The following is a 24,279-nucleotide window of genomic DNA, read 5'->3' on the forward strand; positions in this document are numbered from 1 at the left end:
GTGGGAAATAATAGTTCAAGGAAGCCAATGTTTAGAGTGGAGAATAAATAAAGTCAAGTGGGAATAAGCTATGGGACTAGTGAAAAAAGAGGGATAACTGATTTTCCCTCTGAACTTCAGTTTGAAGTTAAAACAGTCCTGATTGTTAAATGATGTCTTCCCTCCATAAGATCTTCTTATGACATTTGAGGGCATCTGGAACTTCTTTGTTCAGTTTTCTTTTTGACAAATTCTTTAAAAACAAAGCTGTGAGTCTAGTGTGGATATTTATAAACCTTTCATGATAGAAAATGGAAAGTTATTTTCTTTCCTCATTTATCACTATTGTAGTGATATGTCTGTACTGATACTTAAAACTAAATCAACACCCTAAGGACTGGAAAATTATGTTCCATTGATTACATCATATTCAGCAGTTATATTTTATATTTTAAAGTAATTGTTCAGGCTTAGGTATCTCAACAGTTGTTGGAAAATAAAATCTTTGGGAAAATACCAGGATAAGTTAAATTGGATCTAAATATAATCAGGAAAGCTTTTTAATTGTATATGGGCATTTTCCTCTCTGAGAAAATAATTATTACCTAGTCTATATTTCCATACAAGGAGTATCTAAACAATGGTGAAAATGGTTTCCATTCAGCATGATATAACAAAAAACATGTATGCATTTTGCTGGGATATAATCAAAAATCAAACTGGATCACGTCTGAGATGCTGCAGCTTAATTGCTGCTGATCATGCAATAGCAATTTGTGATCTAGGAGGATCACAAATCAGACAACGGATGACCATATTTTTAAATGATGGTGACTGAAGAGCTCCTGAAAATGATGAGGAACTCAAAATATTTAATTCAAATATAAAAGAAAAATAAATCCTTTTCTAATTTTAATTATTAGGAACCCTTTCCCTAAATTATTAGTTCATAATGGATGAGAAAGCCACATTATTCTTGCTTCCAGTGAATTATCAGTTGCGGAAATATGATTTGCATAGCAATTGGTGCACACAGTGGATTTCACAGATTGAATCATTCCAGTCTTTGTATATTGTATGTTGTGTATCCGTGTGAGGGTATATACATGAAAAATGCAAGATGAATTAATTTTCTTTTGATTATTTGCATGTCATAGGGATGCATACAGATTAAGTTGATTGTATGAATTGTACAAACATTGGGAAATCCAGCATTTGAAAAGGCTGTCCTAAGATCAGAACACATCTTGAACCATTAACAAGATTAAGATATTCATAGATGCATGCATAAAATTTAACTACAGCTGGTTAACAGATGAATAATATTAAATCTATGCCATGACTCTAAACATAATTCTGGATTAAACCAACAGTTGCAGAGAATTTTCTTCTTCATTCATCATTTTTAGTCTAAGATTATACTCTTTCTGTTCTGGAAGTCTTTTGCCTCACTTAATTCTACAATTCTGAAAATATAATATGTTATGATATTTCAATATCAGCATCTATTCTAGATAAGATTAGACCATTTAGGCCTAAAGATATAGAAAGAAGAGTAAAAGTTCTACCTCATAACCATCTGCTTTCTGCTGATTTTTAAGTTCTGCATATTTAAGTTTTTGCATGGTTAAGTTAAACATCTGATCTTCTGGACATATACAAATATATTATCATTAAAGATATATGAGATCCATTTGTTTAAGACATTTATATGACTTCCCAATTTGTAATTCATACAATCAGCAAATAAGTGTGCAATCAGTAAAAACAATAACAACATAAAGAGGCAGTTGGAACCCAAATTTATTTAGATGATACCTAGGCAAAAGAGAAAACGATATAGAATCACTTCTATTTCTTCTTCCTACCCTTTGACCCTGGCCCAGGAGCTCCATACTGAGTTTCCATTTTCCATCAAATTCTTACTGTTATCTTAATTCAACAACAAATAGGCACAAGGTCTAATTTTACCTAGTTTTTACTTAGATTTTTTTTTTTAATCATGAACAACCCCATCACAATTTGGTCCTTCTCATGTTTAATCTTCACCACCCTTTGTTCCCTTGCTTTTTTATAGCCAAATCGCAAGCTGCTTCAGTCAATGCTTCCCAAACACTACAGAAAAAGAGAACACCTTAACGGAAAATAAGAAGATGCAAACGTTATTCTTCTTCCAGTTTCATTTCTGCTGCTTGAATGTCTTTAAACTCTGAAACACAAGACTTGATGATAGAGTGATTTTCTATTTACTATAGTTAACCAACTAACTGTTTTAAAATTGTTTCTTAAAGAAGAATTCTTGAAGAAAACATGATGTGGGTTTCTTCTTAATGAATCATATCCTGACATTTTCTTGTTTATTATATCCACCTTCTTTTTAGAGCAACCTCCAGGAAAAAAACAGCAAAGATTGTTTTGGCTATACACAAAATGCATGAACAAATCAATGGAGCACAAATCAAATCATTCATTTTCATTAGGGACTTATCAAAGAAGTTTATTTTAGGAAATGCACATTTAGCATGCAGGGTGCACGAAGAATAATGAAAAACATATGATTGCAGACTTAGTTTTCAGATATACAATGAGACTAAGAAGAAAGTTAAGCTATAATACTATTCCAATTTACGAAGAAGTTGTTCCAATGATCTCAATAACATTTGCAGAGGTTTTGCTATGTGCCTAAATTATCCAGACAAGTTGTTTTTGTATTTTTATATGAAAAATTAGTAATAGATATGAGTAAATTATACACCTTTGAGAATGGGAGCATAAACAGCCACTCTGGTTCAGGTCCTGGCCTAGAAATAAGGAGACTGAATTCTAGGTCTGACTTAGGCAGGAAAGACAGCTGGTTTACTCATTCTGTCTCAGGAAAACCTACTTCACAGGGTTGTTGTTTTGGGAAAAACAGGAGACAGGAGTCTTATGTATGTTTACCACATTGAAACAGATAATTAGAAGCAGGGTAACACAATAACACCACCACCACCACCAACAACAACAACAGGGATGGTACTATATATAAAAGCTTTTTTAGCTGGGGTGGAAGGGAATTGGAAGACTACTATTTTTGGATACCAATGGATGTTTATTTTAGAGTATTGATCAGCAGCTAATGCTTGGAAATATTATAAAATATGACAGCTTAATTGAAGTTTTGACATAAGCCATAAGTGGAAAAACAGAGAAGTATCTATAGAGTGTTACAGGCAGGATATGGTTGCTCTAAACTGAAATGTATTTCTGGGGGTACATCTGATTCCTGCAGAATTGAGAGAAAGGCATTCTCACTCTGGTCCTTGCTCTTAGTAAGGTCCTTGCTCTTAGTATATGGGTTAAAAGAGCAACAGCATTCTGGTCCTTGCTCTTACTATACGGGTTAAAAATAAAATTAACTACCACCTACACAAGAACATACTTAGCTTCATGTAATATTGGCAATGTTTAGCATAGTAAAATAATAGCCAACCAATGGTGTGGTTGATGACAATAATTGAGAAATCTAACAAATCTAATTGCTATTGATCTTCTATGCAAGGATGGCCTCTGTAATTGTTGTGGAAGTTTCTCACAGTAAGTGGAGAAGGATATGGAATTAATAGATCAGCACCATTTGAATACCCACACATTTCCCTGCCTGCTCTGTTGGAGCATGATGGCATCATTTCCCTTTTTAAGACAAAGAACAAACAAACAAAAATCAAATCTAAGAATACTGATGTTGTGAAGTTCTAGTGATTCATTTAATGTAGTTTCATAGCTTGGAGAGGCCTTGTTTTACTGCATACCTTGATTAATAAAAATAAAATAAAATCTCCCAAATGTTGTGAATTTTTTTTTAGTCATTTCTCTGTTGGCTCTAGAATGTGAATACACACCCACCCACACATACATATATATGTTGTTAGTAATACACAGAGAGAGAGACACACACACACCCGTTTATGACCGTTCTTACCTTAAGAATTCATGAGAAATTTATGTGTTCATGTAAGATCTTGTGCCATGCATTAAATCTAAGAGTTTCTGTAAATTTGATTATATCTCATGAGTTTTTGAGATTTTGTGATTTTTTTTTAGAAGGAAGGATACACAATTTTGAGATGTCTCAATGACAGTACTTCTCCTGTTCTGTAGACTGCTTCCTTGTCATTAAAATAATATTTTTCTGTATTGAGTAACTGCATACAGTTACAATCTGAGATTAGAAGGAACACTGCCAGATTAGGGAGTTAGCTTTAACAAATTTTTGTACTTCCTCACCAAACATTTGCAAATTTAGTGTATTGCGTGCAAGATGATCCTGTGATGTGTCCCCCTTTTTTAAATGAAGAAAAAGAAAATAGGCTTGGAAACTTAACACACTGGCAAATGAACAAAGTTAAGCATAGAATCAGTCTTGAAGTTACTCTGAATTGTTCTGTGGTTTCAGGATGACATGTGTCATTATTTTCATATTAATGCTTGTGGCTTATTCTTTTTCAGTGCACTCTAGCACTTTGGTGCTTAGTGTCTTCATGTTTTAATAGCCAAATTCCTTTGATTCAACGAGGGTGGCATGTTCACACACACACACACACACACACACACACACACACACACACTGATCTTATTTCAAACAGGCTTTTTACTGCACACAAGAATGAGAACAGAGCCAAATAATTATAGAAAACACAAGACCAAAGGAACTTGAAAAAAACTGTTTGAAGGCAACTTCAAGCAATTCCAGACCTTAAATACTTCCAATGTAAAAAGTTTATGAACACTTTAAATTACTTTCTGGATGCATTCAGGTACTTTTTGTGAATCCTCTTCTTCATATCAGCATGATAAACCCTATCCCGATCTGGTATTTTCCAGATGTTCTGGAATTGCACCCTGTATTCCCAGATTCTTTGGGGTTTTGGAAGAAACCTAAATACAGAACAAAGTTTCTTATAGTCCTCAGTCAGTATCAATCTGATTCTTTTGTATGATCCTTGACTTGTATGATCAGATTGTTTCTACTGGCACTGAAAGGGCCCAATGAATTAGACAATAAAATATGGACACATTGAATGAATCCTAATTTTACTGTCAAAATCATAACTGCAGTTGAATGACCAAGGCTAGAGTAATGGTGTTTTCTTTGGAGAGAAATACAGGCTGAAATATCTTTCTTCTTGTTGTTAGTCATGAAATTGTGTCCGACCCATTGCGATCCCATGGACAACATTTCTCCAGGCCTTCCTGTCCTCTATCATCCTACAGAGTCCATTTAAGCTCAAGCCTACTGCTTCAGTGACTCCATCCAGCCACCTCATTGTCTGCCGTCCCCTTCTTCTTTTGCCCTCAATCATATATTTCTTCTATGTCGTATTTCTAGTATATTTCTACTATATTTCGACTTTGAAATATCTTTCTATTATGTTGTAAACAATCAACTCCAAGGGAGTTCTTTAAACATTATTCCTAAAATAGGAGAAAAATTAATAATGATGTAAATTTTCAAGTAGAAATATTGTAACTTTCACACATTATATGGATTTTTTTTCTTTTTATGTGGAATTGTCTTTTAAAACAGTATTGCAACAGATAGAAGTGCAACAAGGACAAAGATACCTTTTAAAAAACTTTGCAATTTAATGAAAGTCTATAGAAAGATGGTCAGTGATAGATGAGTTTTTACCACATTAAATTTGGTAAAAATCTAGAATTTTCTAAAGTACAAATTTTAGGACCAATTCTGTAGTTTTAGAGATTCTTAGCCATTACAGCTCATAGAGCATTAAAGCTCTATATTTGAGGGTTTAAACGGATTCTAATTGCAAGATCAGTTATTTGGATTTCCTGAAGTTTTAATTTCAGTTTGTGACCAGGAGGAATATTATGATGCAGAAAGATGTTAATGAAGGCATCTGTATTTCAAAATCAGTCGAACTGCTGGGAAAAAGTACACCAACTGTTTTAGATGAAGAACGTTCATTTTTAAATAAAAAGCAAACTTTTAGGAGGTTCTTCACAGTATTCAATTTCAGCATTACTTTCTAATGTCTGGAATAAGTGCTAACTTTATTTTCAGAACTGACACAAAATGAGAACTGCTTGTGTTCTGCCATCTCATCCCAGTTTTGCTTGGTTTTGGATGCATGGGAATTTTCAAAAGTACAATTCAGACTTGTTTGAAAATAATCAAATAACACAAAGGAACTCATGTATCCCTTCTACCCCACTTCAAACTGCTTTTAAACTTTGTTGATCTCCATAGCTAACAATATTTTTCAAATTTTGTTTTCATTCTGCCAAGATTGTGTTATTGAAATTTTAAAGAATTTGGCAAGTTAAAAGAAGTTTTATTTATGTATTTGGATATGAAACATTATTAGTTTAAGATTTTTTGCCACTAAATGTTATGGCAAAACTTTGATAAAGTTTCCTCTCATTTAAAGATTGCAACAGCTCCACAAACCAGTAACTTATCATGAAGGGTTTACTGGTCTTGTATTTAATTATAAGTATTTTGTATTTCTGTATTTTCTATTTTCTATTTATGATTCAAATTTCACATTGTTGTTTCACATTGTATTGTGAAGCAGTTTTCAGATTAAATTATATTATCTAATTTTAGCCAAACTATATTCAGAAATGCCTACTTTGACATGATTAAATGTATTTATGATATATAAATGTGCCTATGCTTTTGCACTTATTTAAAGAGGTAACAGATAAATGTAGTTTAACTGAATATTGGAATGTGCTTGAATGAAAGCATCAGGAATTCATCTAATTCTGGTGATAGTAGGGACCTGATGGATCAATTTTATCTGATAACTGCATGAGTTTTCCTTTTCTGCCTAAACTAGGTTCATATTTCATTTCTGTATGTGCATGAAGAAGACTAAAGTCCTAGTTAATTCTCATTATATCATATTATCTGAATGGGTCAATGAATTGGTGCCTGTGAAGTGATAAGAATGTCATATAGTAGGTAAAGCAGAGCAAATGTGGTTTGACTTGTAACTTTAGGAGCTCTGAACATCTCTCAGGGTCACAATGATAAGTTACTTTTGAAACTGAATGATTATAGGGCCAAACTACTGTACAAACCATTTTCTGCTAAATGCCCCTTCTTCCAACTAGTATTTGCTTCCTGGTATTGACCATTTTTTCTAGATCTTGTGATAAATATGTGAAATTATAATTTATTTCCACTTGTAGCCTTTAGCCCATAAGATTTGCATGTAATATAAAGATATCAAGGAGAAATAGTGTCAGGGGATGTTGTTGATTTTTTTTTCTCTATCATAATTCCATTCTAGGCTCTCCCAATCAGATAGAATTGGTACATTCAAATCATATATTTACAGGAAGATTAATCTTATTTGTAATCTAGACCTCTAAACATTTTAATTCTTTCATGATTTAGGGAAAAATAATGAAAAACATATGGATGCAGTTAAGAACCCCCAATTTAAGAGGCCACCATTGTATGAGATTTTCAAAAGCTTGGAATGTGCCCTTCGACTTATCCAGAAATTATCACCAAACTAATTTTTTTAAGGTGACAGATGGAAAAAATAATTAAATACATGGAGAATGTTTCACCAACTATAATTAAATAGTTAAATTAACAATAAATTGAATCAAACCATTTTCCATTCTTTTTTGGATGTTGGATCCTCATTCCGCTCAAAGGAAATCTATACAATATTTTATGGCAATTATTGTAATTTTAATTTTTTTGGCACCAAATGCATTAACTTGGAATGTCACATTTATAGAGATCAGTATTTCAAAAAGTTGTATGGAATTCTATTCTTATAGTTTGGCAAACTACTGTGAAGTATTTAGTGCATCATAAATAAGAAGTGGAAATGCGTGCATTGGCTTCCATTACTTTAAAATTACTGCAAGCATATTTTGATCTCAATGACTTCTTTTCTAGATTTCTGCCAGCTGTATTCTATGTTCTAATCCTACTGATTAGACGTGTGTAAATCAGGCAAAAACCAAGTGAATCAAGTTAGTTTAATACTTGGTAAAACTATATGGGTGTCCATGCAGAAGACTCTTGAATTGCTAGATAAATTCAAAGGTCCTTAGTAAGCAATTCAGTTTTAAAACTGTTTGAAATTTATGATTTAATTGAATTATCATTGATATTGAAACTTCAAATTGAAGGTTAATTACTGATGATCATCAATAATGCTATAGCATAAGACCTTTCTATTAGGATGCCTGTCTCTTTCTTTCACACCCACATCCCTCTTCGAATGAGTTATCCCTATCTCGGTCTTTAAAGGTACTAAATTTATTAAGAGATTTTAATGGCAAAAAAGAAAAACAAAGCTTTTATATGAGTGTCTTTTTGCTCCCATTTTAATTAACATATTGTTCTCCCAGAAATTCTTTATTTACTATAAGGTGATATATATATATATAAGCTGCATGAAACGAAGCGAGATCATGTAAAATTAATTGAAATACTCATCAGTTATTGTATCATTTCTATATGTAGATATTCACAAAGCTATCCACTCTTCTTTATAGATGATTGAAAATGTCACTTTGGTATTACTCTGTTTATACCAGAAAATAAGGTTGTATCACATAAATCTTGCAATAAATTAAAAGATAAATTTAATTTCAAATCAGAAACCATGCATGTTTGCTCAAAAGGAATATATATTGAACTTAATAGAATATAATCAGGGGTAGGATTCAGTTTTTTAACAACCGGTTCTGTGGGCGTGGATTAGTTGGTGGGTGTGGCTTGGTAGTCATGTGACTGGGTGGCTGTGGCCAACTTGACATCACTCATGTCAAGGGGCGCTTCTCCTTGCCTGGCCTCATGACAGTGGGGATGCTGCAACAGTCATAAGTGGAAAAATGGTTATAAGTCACTTTTTTCTATGCCATTATAACTTTGGTCACTAAATGAACTTTTGTGAGTCAAGGATTACCTGTACAAAAATACAAAAAGCTTCTTTGCTTGCAAAAAGCTGCCCTAAATATCATTAGATTAAAAATACCTGCAAGCTGGAGTTACAAATCAGGCAGGGTGCCAGAGCACCTTGAGGAATGAAAATAGTTAAAATGCAGTTATAACTATGAAGCAGCCAACTCTTGCTCATAAAGTGAAACCCTTTAGCAGAGAGGTCATTTAAGCTCTCCAGAAAAAGCACACCCAGGAAAAGCAATCCTTAGATCCATTTGCACCACTTAAAGATACCAGCTGGTCTCCCTCACCTCACAAGATATCCTAAGGAAATCATCCAGATTTAAGGAAAGGTCACATGCCCCCTAGAAAGGCAGTAAAAAAATCAGTGCCAAGCTTGTATCCTGCCTCCTGGAAGTATACCCCAAAAGGACAGTGCCAGATAGCACTAAAGCAGTGAGGAAGACCCTCTCCCACATAGAAAAAGAAACCATGAGGCAGGAAAAAATTCAAACACAATACAAATAATTAAATCACAACAGTAGCTGTTGCTTGTTGAAGCTGAATAGGGAAAATTATCCCGTCAAAAAACACAGGATTAAACATCACCAAGCACAGAATTAACCTTCACCAAAAACCATTTAGACAAAACTCAGAAAGGGTATGTAAACTCAAGTTCTTCCCGGAGCTGGCACCAAGACGAACGGTTTACAGAAAACTTCACCCTAGCTTAGGGTCCTACTCCTTCTAACCACCATACATCAATTCCCTCTCCGTTTTATGTCAATCCTTCTAGCTAGCCAAGAAACCTTGCTGAATGTCACTCATCTTGGTTCCCTGTCACTAAAAACTTTGCTTCATTATTCAATTATTTCTTCAAAGTACTGATTGTCCAGGGAAGTATTTCCTCCCGACAGCAGTGTAAAAATCTTAAAACAACCCTTCCCCTTTAAGAAAGTCCAGAAGCTCCGGAGACAGGAAATCTAGGCGTTCTGGCAAGAATGTAATACGGGTGGAAAAAAACAAAAGGAGATTGCTTCTAACTACTGGTTCTCCAAACTGTTTAGAAAGTTAACAAGGGCTTCTATAGAACTGGACAGAAGCGGTAGAATCCCACCCCTGAATATAGTTCCAAATAATGCTGTGCAAGCTTTCAGGTTCAAATTTTGGAAACCATCTGTATTTAGTTTAAATAGGATGTATCTGAAATAGATATTTTTTTCTTACTATAAATTCAGAAAAAAATCAATCAAATCCTGATTATTAATTCTTTCTCCACTTGTTAATTTTTATACAGTCTTCAAATTGAAATAAAATGTTAATATTAGAAAGCAGGTCATTTCTAGTACTCCCATTTAAAATATGACATGAAAAAATCCAAAAGTGACATAATAAACAACTTCAGGTGCAGTGATTTTTTTCATGAAGCATAATTAATGGGATTACTATTAGACAAAATAATTTTTCATGCAGGGTTCTTTAGAGAACCCTTTTGACAAATGTAATATTATTTGCATCAAAGGACAAAATTAAGTATTCACACTTGGACAGTTTAATGTCTTCAGAATATCATGAAAACAGGAACTGAATGATAAATTACCTTTCCAATAATTAATAGTAGGTATACATCTCATGTAACACTTCCATATCAAAATATAATTTGATAATGAATCTAGTGAATTTCTCCTGCAGCTTCCTACTTGAAACACTGCTAAGATTTCCAAATTATATCAGACAATTTCCATATGAATAGTAAAAAATCTTTCACATTAAAATATTGACTGTAAACAAACTAAAACACGGGGGGGAAATGCAATCCATCTGTATAACAGAAGAAAATTATATAATTCTATTTGAGTGAAATCTTTCATCTTTGATTTACAGGTTTGCATCTGCTATAACTGAAACCACATTGTTTTATATCTTTCATATTCTGGCTTTCCCTGAATCTTGTTTTAATTAAAGTCTCTTTCAGATTTCTGAATAAAAAGCATGACAATGTTCACTTATGGCTTTAATATCTTCTTTGAGCTTGGAAAATGTATAAAAGAATATTATTGTTGCTTGCAGATCAAAGGAACATCAACTATCAGATAGTTTAAAGTAAAATGGTGAACAGTAAATAATACACAATTTTCTCTCTATTATAGGTTTGTATGTACAGATCTGTATGTATACATTTATGTGTGTCTGTGAGAAAGATTTTAGTGAGATAACTTTTCTACCATTATTTGCAAACCCCAAAAGAACACCCCAGACTCCTTCCTTTTCTGTGACAATAAGGCAACATGTGCAGTTTAAGAATTCATTATCAGCAAAAGGCACAGCTCTTCAGTTAATACTCTTGAATCCACCTGGATTTGTGGCATAATCTTACTATTCATCAGAGAAAAAAATAAATAGCAGGAGATACCTCTCAGAATCTTGCTATTGAGTTCCAAGCTTCAATGGGATTCAGTGGAAGAGAATAACAGACATGCCAACTCCAAAAGAAAAAATAATCTGGAAAAATACTAGATTTTCCAGCAAACTTCAGGAAGTTCTCTTTTGCTTATCTCTCTTAAAAATGTAGCACCAGATTGGTCTGAAACAGGATTAAGTCAGATAGGGAAAATTATTGATTTCGGAAAGCTGAATCAGTTCTGAAATCAGTTTGAATCAGTTTGCAATCGTTTATACACTTTGCTAATGCCATCTGTAATCTGTGCAGCATTATGCCAAAGACAAACCATCAATCTCTCCTTGCCAAGCAAATTTTGTTCACAAGCTTCTAATTATCATTAACAACAGAAATACAGAGCCACCATCATCAACAGCAACAGAAAGCTAAAGGAGAGGCTCATTTAACACACTTGCATTTGGGACAACTAAAAAAGAGCAGAATGGATGTCTCTTGCTGCCCAGTTTCCCTTTAGAAATTCATGCTTCTCTCATGAAAATTGCTCCAGCACCTTTAAAGTGGCACTACAATAGAACAACTCATAATTTCATTACATCCAATCAATCATATGAACCATTTCAACTGATCAGAGAGGGAAAAAGTCCCTGTAAAATGTATTTTAACATGTCAGAAGCAGGAGGGAGATTTGTGATTCTGTCTAGTTTTTCCCCCCTAGCGGCTTCACAGGCTGTTTCGATTTTCATAGACAACCATAGACAAGAATGCAGAATGACTTTAACATTTCTATTCTACCACTGAATTTGGTGAGTAGATCAGAGAGCATATAAAAATCGGCACAAGATTCTGCCTTTCCATTCAAGTCTGGTTCACTCTACTGTTAGAATTCTAGTGGTTACATTGAAGGAATTTTAGGCTCTTTTAAGTCTCTCCCACGAACAAGTGAAGCTGCTGTTCAGAATTCTGTGCCCAATGTTTATGTTCCAACTGATCTCTGCCACCCAAGCAGCAGACAAGACATGTCTAAGGGTGCTTTTTTGAGGGGGGGGGATACACAATGATGTCACACACAGGAAATGTCAGGGGAGGACTTGGCACTTCATAAGGCTGACTCTTCTTCCATAGGCTCGCCAGCAGCTCTAGAAAAATAAACAGGCAATCAGAATATGGAACCAGAGTACACAATGACATTGTAGATTTTCATGCATAATCAAAGCTGATTTTTCAGTTCTCCCCCATGTTTATTTGTGTTCTTCAGCTAGCCATAAATAAAGTTTCTTTCCTTGGATGTATAAACAAATGTCAAGTGGAAAAACATTTTCGATCCAAGCAATCACTGCAAAAGGTTCCTGTTTATATTAAAATTGTCAGAATATTTTATAATGTTAAGTTTAGAAATGCACATGCTTTGTGTCAGCAAAATCAAATTGTTAAATGGGGGGAAAGGTGCAAGCCCACTTTCTGCTCAAAAGAAATATTTATGGATTCAATTTATCCAGTTTAACAATGGAATACCCTCTTCAAAATCAGGTAACATGCAAGGAATTTAAAGCTCAGTTGTGTTGCTTTGCTCTTAAGATTTTGTTGGCAACCTGCCTTCCTAAAACTTCCGCACCCCAATTCTGAATTTGGTTAACAGACCACTGCCATGAAGTAGGTATCTAATAGTAATAGATAATCTGATTGTCCATACTGCCTTCATTAGAAATCATATTAAAGATAGCTTAATAGACAGAACTAAATTAGCTTTTGGGAGTGTTAAAAAATAATAAAGTTATAGACCTAATTCTGGGATATCCACAGGCAGCTACCAAAATATGATTGAAGGTCCTCCACCATTGCACATTTTTAAATGTGCAATGAAGACTGGACTGCTGCCTTGATTTTTTTTGGACCATAACCTGCGGACACCTCTTCCACACACCAATGCCTTGGAAGACTAACGATTTAGATATTATTTTTAAAAAAATCTATTGTCATCAGGATTGGAAGTTTTCTAAGCCTACACTGATTTCCAGAGTTTTCAACAAAATTGCATGTATATACATGCACACATGTTCATTTCATTTTTAACAGTTTAAGATATTTTCATCAGTGAAATTAGTTGTAGGTGAAAAATGCATTAGTAGGTTAAATATTAGTTTGGCAGGTCTCTGTATTTGTGTACGCATGCATATGTGTGTACATATGTTACAAATTCAATATTAGCAGAAGAAAAACATATAATTGTATTGACTAATCTCTTGTGGATATTTGCAGCTAACGTGATTCAGGTCATTCATACAGGACTCTGCTGATGTGGGAAATTGCTACTAATATAAAAAAGACATCAATATTTTAAGTCCTTAAAGCTTGCTAAAAATTCTTTGAGTTAGTACAATAAGAAAGGAAAAGGATAATTTTATTTTAAAAATGTGACATAATATGTTAATTTTTTATTGCATACGAGGAGGTAATGAGGCATAGCCTCTTCCAGCTTACAGTGATACTGAAAAAGTCACATACGGAAAAAATTAATAGGAAATTTGGTTAGGGAGAAGGGCATATATATCCATGAATGCATACCAGATAGCTAACAAATTCAAAAAAGCTTATGGTACTATTATTAACAGCTTGCCCTCAGAAGTTGTGGGAACATAATCACTTGAGACTTTCAAGAAGAGATTGGACTGCCATTTGTCAGAAATTGTGTAGGGTCTCTGGCTTGGGCAGGGGGTTTGACTAGATGATTTACAAGATCCCATCCAACTCTGATTATCTGTTAATCTGTTATCACATACTAACAAATCAGTTATAGTCCAAATTTACCTTACCAGAAAATAAAATTATAATATCAAAATCTCTGTTACAATTATAAAATGCTGTATAATATAGTTGCTTTAAGCCTTTTGGCACTTGTTTGGGGGTGGGGGTGAGAAAGCACATAACTTACATTGACTTAGCACATTTGTTTTAGAAAACTATATTTATTTTTATATCTTATTGAGAACCAGCTTGGGTTCTGCTGGTTTTGACACCTGGAATATTCACTCAAGTTCTAACTGAGGCTCATTTGAACATATTCTTCAACTTAATTTTTTAACTGCCAAATTCAACAAGCTCTTAAGAAAGTAACAATGTTATAGGATAAACTCAGGGATGGAATTCTACCAGTTCGCACCTATTCGCTAGAACCGGTTGTTAACATTCTAAACAGTTCGGAGAACTGGTTGTTAGAAGAAATTACTGGCCTAATCCTGTAAGGAAGGCAGGAAGGAAACATTCTGGTGTTGCTTACAGAAACTGCCTCTCCGTTAATCCTTATTATATTCTTGGCAGGACTAGACTTCCTGTCTCTGAAACTTCTCTGGAGTTTTCCCCCCCTCCTTTGCTGGTACTTTGCTTGTGTGGAGTGAACATTCAAAGTTACAATGGCACTGAAAAAAGTGACTTATGACCATTTTTCACACTAACGACTGTTGCAGCATCCCCACAGTCATGAGAGGCCAGGCGAGGAGATGTGTGCCTCGATGTGAGTGATATTGAGTTGGCCACATCCAGCCAATAACATGACCACCCAGTCACATGACCACCAAGCCACGCCCACCACCTAAGCCACACCCACAGAACCGGTTGTTAAAAAATTTGAATCCCACCCCTGAATAAACTGCATCTGTGTAGGGAAACTTCATTTATCTTCCTTGTTTGCTGACAAACTGTGAATCAAAATAGAGCTGGAAGGGACCTTGGAAGTCTTGTAATCCAACCCCTGCTCAAGCAGGAAACGCTATCCCATTTCAGACAAGTGATTGTCCAGTCTCTTCTTAAAACCCACCAGTGATGATGCACCCACAACTTCTGATAGAAAGCTGTTCCACTGGTTAATTGTCCTCACTATTAGGAATTTCAGGTCCTTGATTAGTTTCCACCCATTGTTTCTTCTCCTGCCCTCTAGTGCTTTGGAAAATAAGTTGACCTCTCCTCATTTTAGCAGCCTGTCAAATATGGAATACTGCTATCATGTCCCTCATAGTCCTTCTTTTCCCTAGACTATCCAAACCCAAATCTTCCAACCAAATAGGCCTTTAATCATCTTAGTTGGTCTTCTTTGTACTTTCCCCAAAGTTTCAGAATCTTTTTTGTAATGTGGTAACCAAAACTGGATGCAGGATTCCAGGTGTGGCCTTACTAAGAGTTTATAAATGAATACTAACACTTCACATGATTTTGATTCTATGCCTCTCTTTATATCAAGGATTGTATTAGCTTTTTTGGCTGCTGTCACACACTGCTGGCTCATATTTAAATGATTGTATGCTAGGACTCCAAGGTCCCTCTCACAGTTATTGTTTTTGAGCCAGGTTTCATCTAATCTGTACTTCTATCTTTGGTTTTTCCTGCCTAAGTGTAAAATCTTGGTTTCCTTCGCATTAAATTTAATGTTGTTGGATAGGGCTCATTGTTCAACTCTGTCAAGACCTTTTTTGGATCATGAGTTGTCTTCTGGGGTGTTGCCAGCTTAATGTAATCTGCAAATTTGATGAGTTCTCCTTCTATTCCCTCATTTAAGTCATTGATGAAGATATTGAAGAGTACTGGGCCTGAGATGGAACCTTGTAGTACCCCACTGCTTACTTCCCTCCATGTAGACTTAGACCATTAAGGACTATTCACTGAGTACAATTTGTCACCCAGTTACAAATCCATCTGTTGGTAATGCTGTCTATCCGTCATTTTTCTAGCTTACCAAGAAGTACCATAGATTGTGATCTACTTTGTTGAATGCCTTGCTGTATAGAACCCTCTACACAAGAGTTAAAGAGCTGCAGCAGAAATTACATACAATAATTTTTAAAATTACATCATCCTATTTCTCTGTCACAAATTTGCCTAATTCTGAAACATTCAGAGGAAACTTCTCTTTTGAATATGTTCAAAGTAAAAGATGATGGATGCAGCTTTCTGTCCAACACAAAGCTTTAATAAACCCTGTATGACCTCATTTGTAAAATGAACCATTACCATTAACTATGATGTGCAGGACATTCCAGGACCATGGTTGCTATTTATGTAAAGTTTTTTTAAAATTTAAATTCATAGTAGTGTCATTTTCTTCTCTTTTAACTGCCGTTAACCTCATCTCTGTTATCTATTTTTGTCTTGAAATTTTAATTAAATATCTGTTTCACACAGATACAAACTGAACTCTATTTTAACAAATCGAACATTAGCACCCTGATCCCATTTTCCCTGAAGCCTGCTCCACTCAGCATGTCAGGATGAATCACAGAGAAACAACTGTTTACATGATAATATCATTTTAAGAGAAGAGGGGCGAAACAAGGGAAGGAGAACTTTAAGCATGATGCTCAACCATGACTGTTTTCTCATTCTTCTTTTGGTGGTAAATGAGTCAGAAATTACTTGGCCAGGGAAATAACAGTGTTATTCAAATTCTGAGCTGGAAATGACTCATTTTACTCTGAGCAAACATGTAATCCTCAACATAACTGACAAGTACTTACAAAAACTCTTTCTTTCTCCTTTTTTCTCATACACACAGTGATACTCAAATATTCTCTTTCAATCCATCCCTCTCCCCCCGTCTCTCGCACACACAATATACACCCATACACAATATACACCATACACACAAATATCTGATTTTATATTACAGAAATCAAGGCAACAGCTAGAAACCAGGTGCTACTTTCCAAATATGACTGTTTGTATTTGCTATGAGAGTATGCTGATGAATAATACTAAAAATATTGGATTGTTCCAAGTTAGACACATCCAACTAGGATGTAGAAGTCAGCTTCCTAACTTTCTTTTGCACAGAGTAGTTTATCGAACTAAAAGATTCACAGTATTTTTACACAAAAGTAGTAATCATTCAAACTAAATACAAATATAATTTCAAAATGACTGTATCATGTAGGAATTTTAAGAAACATTAAATTAATTTTTAATTACTATAATGTATTTAATTACATGAAAGTGTTGCATAAGTTCTAGAGGGCTAAAAATATTTTGCTGCTGATTTTCATTTGTCTGATGATCTCACTGTAGTGTTTAACAATAATCATCCAGCATTGATGGATTCCATTTGGCCTAATCCCCTTTTTCCATTGTAACAATGTCCTGGTGAAAACTTTTACCGTGTTTGTCACTGACTGCACCCAAATTTTCGGGGTAGAAATTGAAGTATGAATGCATAAAGTGAATCTTAAGTAATGTTTGCACTTTATGGTCTTGGTGCTCTGTAATTGCCAAGAAAATTCTCAACAATATCTTGAATATTTTGCAGGTGATTTTCATTTGTCTGATGATCTCACTGTAGTGTTTAACAATAATCATCCAGCATTGATGGATTCCATTTGGCCTAATCCCCTTTTTCCATTGTAACAATGTCCTGGTGAAAACTTTTACCGTGTTTGTCACTGACTGCACCCAAATTTTCGGGGTAGAAATTGAAGTATGAATGCATAAAGTGAATCTTAAGTAATGTTTGCACTTTATGGTCTTGGTGCTCTGTAATTGCCAAGAAAATTCTCAACAATATCTTGAATATTTTGCAGGTGATTTTCTATGGCACCACTAACAGATCTTGTAACCCCTTGCATTGATGATATATCTGATCTGTGGAACAACAAATACCTTCCTTGATCTTGGCATCAGTTATTCTTGGAAACATCTGTCTCAAATAATGAAAACCTTCACCTTCCTTGTTTATTACTTTCATAAAATTTTAATCAGTCTGAGTTTTATGTGGAGCGGAAGTAAAAATATCTTTCCTAGGCCAGCAAGTGGTTCTTTCATGTGCCACATTTTCTGAGCTGAAACCAAAATCTCTTGGAGTGGTTATTTCTTTTTAATTTAATGCAACTCTCTTCATGGTCCACTCACATATATATCAGTGCTTAATATTTAACAAAGGAAGGCAAACTTGAGGAATATCTTATTAAGTTCAAAAAGGAAAAAGAAAAACTAATCTGTTGCTCAATGTTTTTTCTTAAAAAATTACGTCAATGAACAATATGAAAAATAAAGGATAAGCTGAACCTGTAATAACCTTAATTTTTCCTAGCTCAAATCTCCACTTAGAGACAAACAACCTACTCTCTAAGAAACAATTTGGTTTCAGAAAAAAACTATCCTGTAATCTGCAACTCTTACACTGCAAAAACATATGGACGACACAACTCGATCAGGGCAAAACAATAGACACAATCTACATAGACTTCTGTAAAGCCTTTGATTCAGTGGTACACGACAAACTACTCCTAAAAATAAAATCCTATGGTATCTCTGGACACCTGCATAACTGGATAGAAGCATTCCTGTCAAACAGACAACAAATGGTCAAAATTGGGAGCGTCCTATCAAACTCTGTACCTGTTTACAGTGGTGTCCCCCCAGGCAGCGTTCTAGCACCAACTCTCTTCATACTCTACATAAATGACCTCTGTGATCATATGAAGAGCAACTGCATTCTTTTCGGTGATGATGTAAAGCTCAACTGTGTATCAGAATGGTCAAACAAATGGCAACTTCAAATCTCAACAAATAAATGCTCTGTCCTACATATTGGCAAAAAAAATCAGAAAATAAAATACAAGCTGAATAGTCAAGACCTTGTTGATGATTCAAGCTCTGTAAAGGAGCTTGGAATACTCATCTCTAATGATCTAAGTGTGAGAGCCCACTGTAACTACATAGCCAAAAAGGCATTAAGAGTTGTTAACCTAATCCTAGGTGGCTTTTTCTCTGGTAATATTACACTACTAACTAGAGCATACAAAATATTTGCTAGACCAATACTTGAATACAGTTCATCAGTCTGGAACCCATATTATGTATCTGATATTAATAGAAAGTCCAGAAATATTTCACAAGGAGAGTTCTCCACTCCTCTACTCGTTGCAGAATACCTTATGCCACCAGACTCGAAATTCTAGACCTAGAAAACCTTGAATTATGCCGTCTTCGGTCCGATCTAAGTATAGTATATAAAATCATACATTGCAATGTCCTACCTGTCAATGAATACTTCAGCTTCAACCATAACAATACAAGAGCACACAATAGATACAAACTCAAGGTTAACCGCACCAAACTGGATTGCAGGAAATACGACTTCAGCAACAGAGTGGTCAATGTCTGGAATACTCTACCTGACTCTGTGGTTTCTTCCCCAAACCCCAAAAACTTTAACCTTAAACTGTCTACTATTGACCTCACCTCTTTCCTAAGAGGTATGTAGGGAGTGTGCATAAGCGCACCAACGTGCCTACCGTCCCTATCCTATTGTTCTTTTTTTCTTATATGTATTTCATGTATTCATAACTATGTTTATACTTATACCTGTTATCTTATAATCACTTGACAAAATAAAATAAAGTAATGATGAGGATAATAATAATAATAATAATAATAATAATAATAATAATAATAATAATAATAATAATAATAATAATAATAATAATAATAATAATAACTGTAACCATGAAACTTGGCAGAAAGATAATGACAAACCTTGGACTAAAGAATAATTGTAGAAACATCATATTAACCATAAAGATACTATTTGCAAAGACATCATTTTCCTAGTTACACTATATGGGTGTGAAAGTTCAGAAAGACTTAACAAGGAAAAAAAAGTGTTTCGATAATGATGCTGGAGAACATGATTGAGAATACTTTCGACTACAAAAAGGGGCCAAAAGATTTGGTATTGGACTAAGAAAAACCAGAATACTCTGGCAAGAGTTGTTTGTGAAACTCTGATGCTTGAAAACATCAAAGGCAATCAAAAAAGAGGCGGTCAGAAGACAAGGGGGGAGTTACTACCCCCGATGACACACACATGAAATTACAAGAACTTAAAGAAGTAGTTATTGACAGACAATCTTGGGGAATTATATCTATTAGGTCATGAAGAATGGAAAGCGATTAAAGTAATGAACAACTTTTAGGTAGAATGAGAATTCAGGATGAAATACAAAATCTATCCATTTCCATTTCTATTATTTTTTGATCATCTATTAATTTGTTATGATGAGTTGATCCAGAAATCATTTTCAAAACAACTTGAAAGCACAAAAATGGAACAGAAATTTTTTGTAAGTTTTAGAAAGTGCTTCCATATAGAGAATATACGTGTATTTGTGTGTGTGTGTATGTGTATTTATATGTGTATGTATGTATATATATTTGTGATTTCAAGAAAAATGAATCTCAGGAAACTGAGTTTTTCATTAACAAATTTATGTGTCTCAGAATCCAGTCACCATAAAATAACTGAGTTATGTATTCCATGGAATTTATTAACAAATAAAGTTGAGCAGACATCAGACTATAGCAACAGATCATTCAAAACTCAGACAACTTTGTTCCTGCTGACTAATTCAACATGATGAATATATCTTTTACTCCAGGTGTAAGGAATTCATTTATTTTCTGAATTCCATGTTATCTGACCAAATGTGTCCTCTCAATTTTAATCCACCATTCAGTTTTTGTAAAGATAATGAATAAATAAGATGGGCAAATGAAATAATCATTTTTGAATTTCTACCAGCTTGACCGACATATTTCTGCTAGGACAAACACTAATTACATCAACAAAAAGAACCTGTGAACCCAATTACCTGGTGGATTCAACATCTTATATTACTTGCAATATTGTGTAAGTTGTCCAGTGTAAATTACATATGGATATTGTCAAGGAAATGTAGTAATCCTTTCTTTAAATAATATGTAAAATTTCATATAAAATATGCATCTATATATGCATGACAAGCAGAGAAAAAGAGAGAAATAGTAATTATTTTTCTTTTTGTTATTTTTTAATATATTTTTCTTTCTTTCTTTCTTTCTTTCTTTCTTTCTTTCTTTCTTTCTTTCTTTCTTTCTTTCTTTCTTTCTTTCTTTCTTTCTTTCTTTCTTTCTTTCTTTCTTTCTTTCTGCTCTATTATATAAATAAAGCAGAACAACAAATAAGGCCACTCTGTTAATAGGATGAGGGAGGCAGCAGCTTTATTTGGGATCTTAGCAATTCAAGTTAAGTGGAAAGGATAGCTGATTAGGACACTAATTAGTTTAAACCCTGTAATTTGATATGCCAAGCTAATTACATTTTATTTTTGCTATTCCAAAATTTGGCTTTATTTCACCAGAAAAATTAAGTTTACTGAGGCCTAAATTATAGGCCTCTTTCCTAAGACCCCTTTCCTAAGAGGTCTGTAGGGGACGTGCATAAGCGCACCAACGTGCCTACCATCCCTGTCCTATTGTTCTTTTTTTCTTATATGTATCCATTTCATGTATTCATAACTATAACTAACTACTTATACCTGTTATCTTGTAAGCAATTGACAAAAATAAATAAATAAAATAAAATAAATAAATCTTCCCATCTTATTGACTACTGTTAAAGCTACTTAATACTATAGAAATGGAAGCTCTGAAGGAGCATAGAATAGAATAGAATTATTTATTGGCCAAGTGTGATTGGACATACAAGGAATTTGTCTTGGTGCAAATACTCTCAGTATACATAAAAGAAAAGATGCGTTCATCAAGAGCCAAGAATCATTAGGTACAACACTTATTAATAGTCATAGGGTACAATAAGCAATCAAATCATACTAGGAAACGTCAATATAGATTGTAAGGATACAAGCGACAAAGTTACAGTCATATAGTCACAAGTGGGAGGGGATGGGTGATAAGGAGTGATGAGAAGATTCATAGTAATACTAGTGCAGACTTTGTAAATAGTTGGACAGTGTTGAGGGAATTACTTGTTTCGCAGAGTGATGGAGTTTGGGAAAAAAAAACTGTTCTTGTGTCTAGTTGTTCTGGTGTGCAGTGTTCTATAGCGTCGTTTGGAGGGAAGGAGTTGAAACAATTTATGTCCTGGATGTGAGGAGTCTGTAGATATTTTCACAGCCCTCTTTTTGACTCGTGCACGATACAGGTCCTCGATGGAAGGGAGATTGGTAGTAATTGTTTTTTCTGCAGTTCTAATTATCCTCTGAAGTAGGAAAGAATAGCTCATTTAATCACCAGAGAAATATGTATTTGTAGATGCAGATATCCCTTCAACATTTTTTTTTACTATCTTCCAAAATTAAAAATACGTACAGAATATCAAAACTGGCCCCAAGCCTACAAAAATTAGAAACCTTTCTTAGAGAAAGAATTTGGGAAGAAACTTTTTAAAAGATAAAGACATTTTAAATATTGAAATATGGAAGAAATCATGAGGTCCTTGGTGCTGTCTCACCTTGGTTGTTTTCTTGAAGAGCTTTCATTACCAAATTAGGTAATCTCATCAATACTACCATAGTAGAAAGTGAGGTTTGCTTTCATTTTATATACTAATGGCTTGCTCTGTCAGTGTTGGTGGGAGTGGTCTTGGTGATTCCTTGATTGGACTGTTATTTACTGTTAGCTTGTTTATCTGAGTTGATAATTCCTTAATTGGCATATTGTTTGCTTCTGAATGCTGGTCTAACGTTAATCTTTTATGTTAATTTCTGCTCATCTTGGTGTTGATTGCTGGGGAGGAGTGTTTATGTATTTTTGTTTTCTTTTTTCCTTTTTGACTATTTCTTTGACATGATATATAGATGTATGTGTCTGTTCTCTAGCCTTTTGAAGCTTGTTCACAGTTTCTCACAGTTTCCCAGTTGAAACTTTGGGTAAGTCTGTCCATGTATTTGAAATTAAGGAGTTTTCATCAGATCTCACTGGTGTTCATGGATGTGCACTTGTAATCTTTAGTCTATTTCTCCCACATGGTAGCTGTTGCAGTCCTTACATTGTACATTGTAAATGACTCCTATTTTTCTTCTGGGATTTCTGGGTCATTACACTGACTTGGGATGTTTTGGTTTGTGTGCTGTGATGATGTCATGTGGTTGTAATAGTCTATTGGCGGTTTCTGAGATGGTAGTGTTGTCCTTTTTACATCTTATGTTAGTTGTACTTTATTGAGTGGGTAGTCAGGCACTTTTTAATAGAGTTGCATCGGGGTGGGATTCAATTTTTTTAACTACCAGTTCTGTGAGCATGGCTTAGTTGGTGGGCGTGGCTTGGTGGTAATATGACTGGCTGGGCATGGCCAACTCAACATCATTCACATCGAGGCGTGCATCTCCTCGCCTGGCCTCTCGTGACTTTGGAGATGCTGCAATAGTCGTAAATGTGAAAAACAGTCATAAGTCACTTTTTTCAGTGCCATTGTAACTTTGAATGGTCACTCCACACAAGCAAAGTACCAGCAAAGGAGGGAAAAAAAACTCCAGAGAAGTTCCAGAGACAGGAAATCTAGTCCTGCCAAGAATGTAATAAGAGTTAATGGAGAGGCAGTTTCTGTAAGCAACACCAGAATGTTTCTCTGTCTCTCTCTCTCTTTACCCCCTCTCTTTCTCGTTCTCTCTTTCCCCCGTCTCTCTTTCTCTCTCTCTGTCTCTCTTTCTTTCCCTCCCCCTGTCTCTGAGGAGAGGGAAGGAACCCCTAAACTGATGCTGGGTAATGGGAAGCTGATGTCCAGAGGTGGACTAGCCCAGGAGCAGTTCACTGATGGTCAGCTGAAAGACCAGCTAGCTGGCAGGGAGGCAGGGCATCACACCACCAGCAACTCTGCAGGAAAAGCAACTGACCTCCGGGAGGCAAAAGCAAGCCTACGACGACGCAGGGTCACATTGTGGCTCTGCGTTGTAACGGGTCCAGGAGGAGGGGACCACGTCTCCCCCATTGTGAAGCGTGCTAAATTTCACTATGCAAAGCACTGCAAAAGCAGGAGGCAGGCCATGGAGGCAGCAACAGCAAATGTATCGTGATGAAGGCAGAATGCTACTTTGCGCAAAGGCAAGAAAAACACAGTGGAGCTGTGCTGTGGTGATGGCACACATGCCCACAGAGAGGGCTCTGAGTCCCAACTCTGGCACACATGCCATAGGTTCTCCACCACTGGACTAGGGCAAAAAAC

The 24,279-nt window shown here is 35.0% G+C and overlaps 2 protein-coding genes across 6 annotated transcripts in view; one reads left to right on the forward strand and one right to left on the reverse strand.

The window, feature by feature from the left end:
• Positions 1 to 24,279, forward strand: part of TWIST1 (twist family bHLH transcription factor 1) — a 92,120-nt gene that overhangs the window by 52,044 nt on the left and 15,797 nt on the right. The window lies entirely within an intron of this gene.
• HDAC9 (histone deacetylase 9) overlaps positions 10,436 to 24,279 on the reverse strand; it is a 518,734-nt gene continuing 504,890 nt past the window's right edge. For all 5 annotated transcript variants that reach the window (XM_087946939.1, XM_087946936.1, XM_087946937.1 and 2 more), the window contains one exon: positions 10,436 to 12,436. In XM_087946939.1, the coding sequence (XP_087803065.1) occupies positions 12,397 to 12,436 (40 nt within the window). In that variant the 3' untranslated portion in view covers positions 10,436 to 12,396. The remainder of the gene's footprint in view (positions 12,437 to 24,279) is intronic.

This window comes from Notechis scutatus, chromosome Z (genome assembly GCF_049901735.1).
Source record: "Notechis scutatus isolate UNSWTSFEM ecotype Mainland chromosome Z, rNotScu1.2, whole genome shotgun sequence".
Lineage (NCBI taxonomy): Eukaryota > Metazoa > Chordata > Lepidosauria > Squamata > Elapidae > Notechis > Notechis scutatus.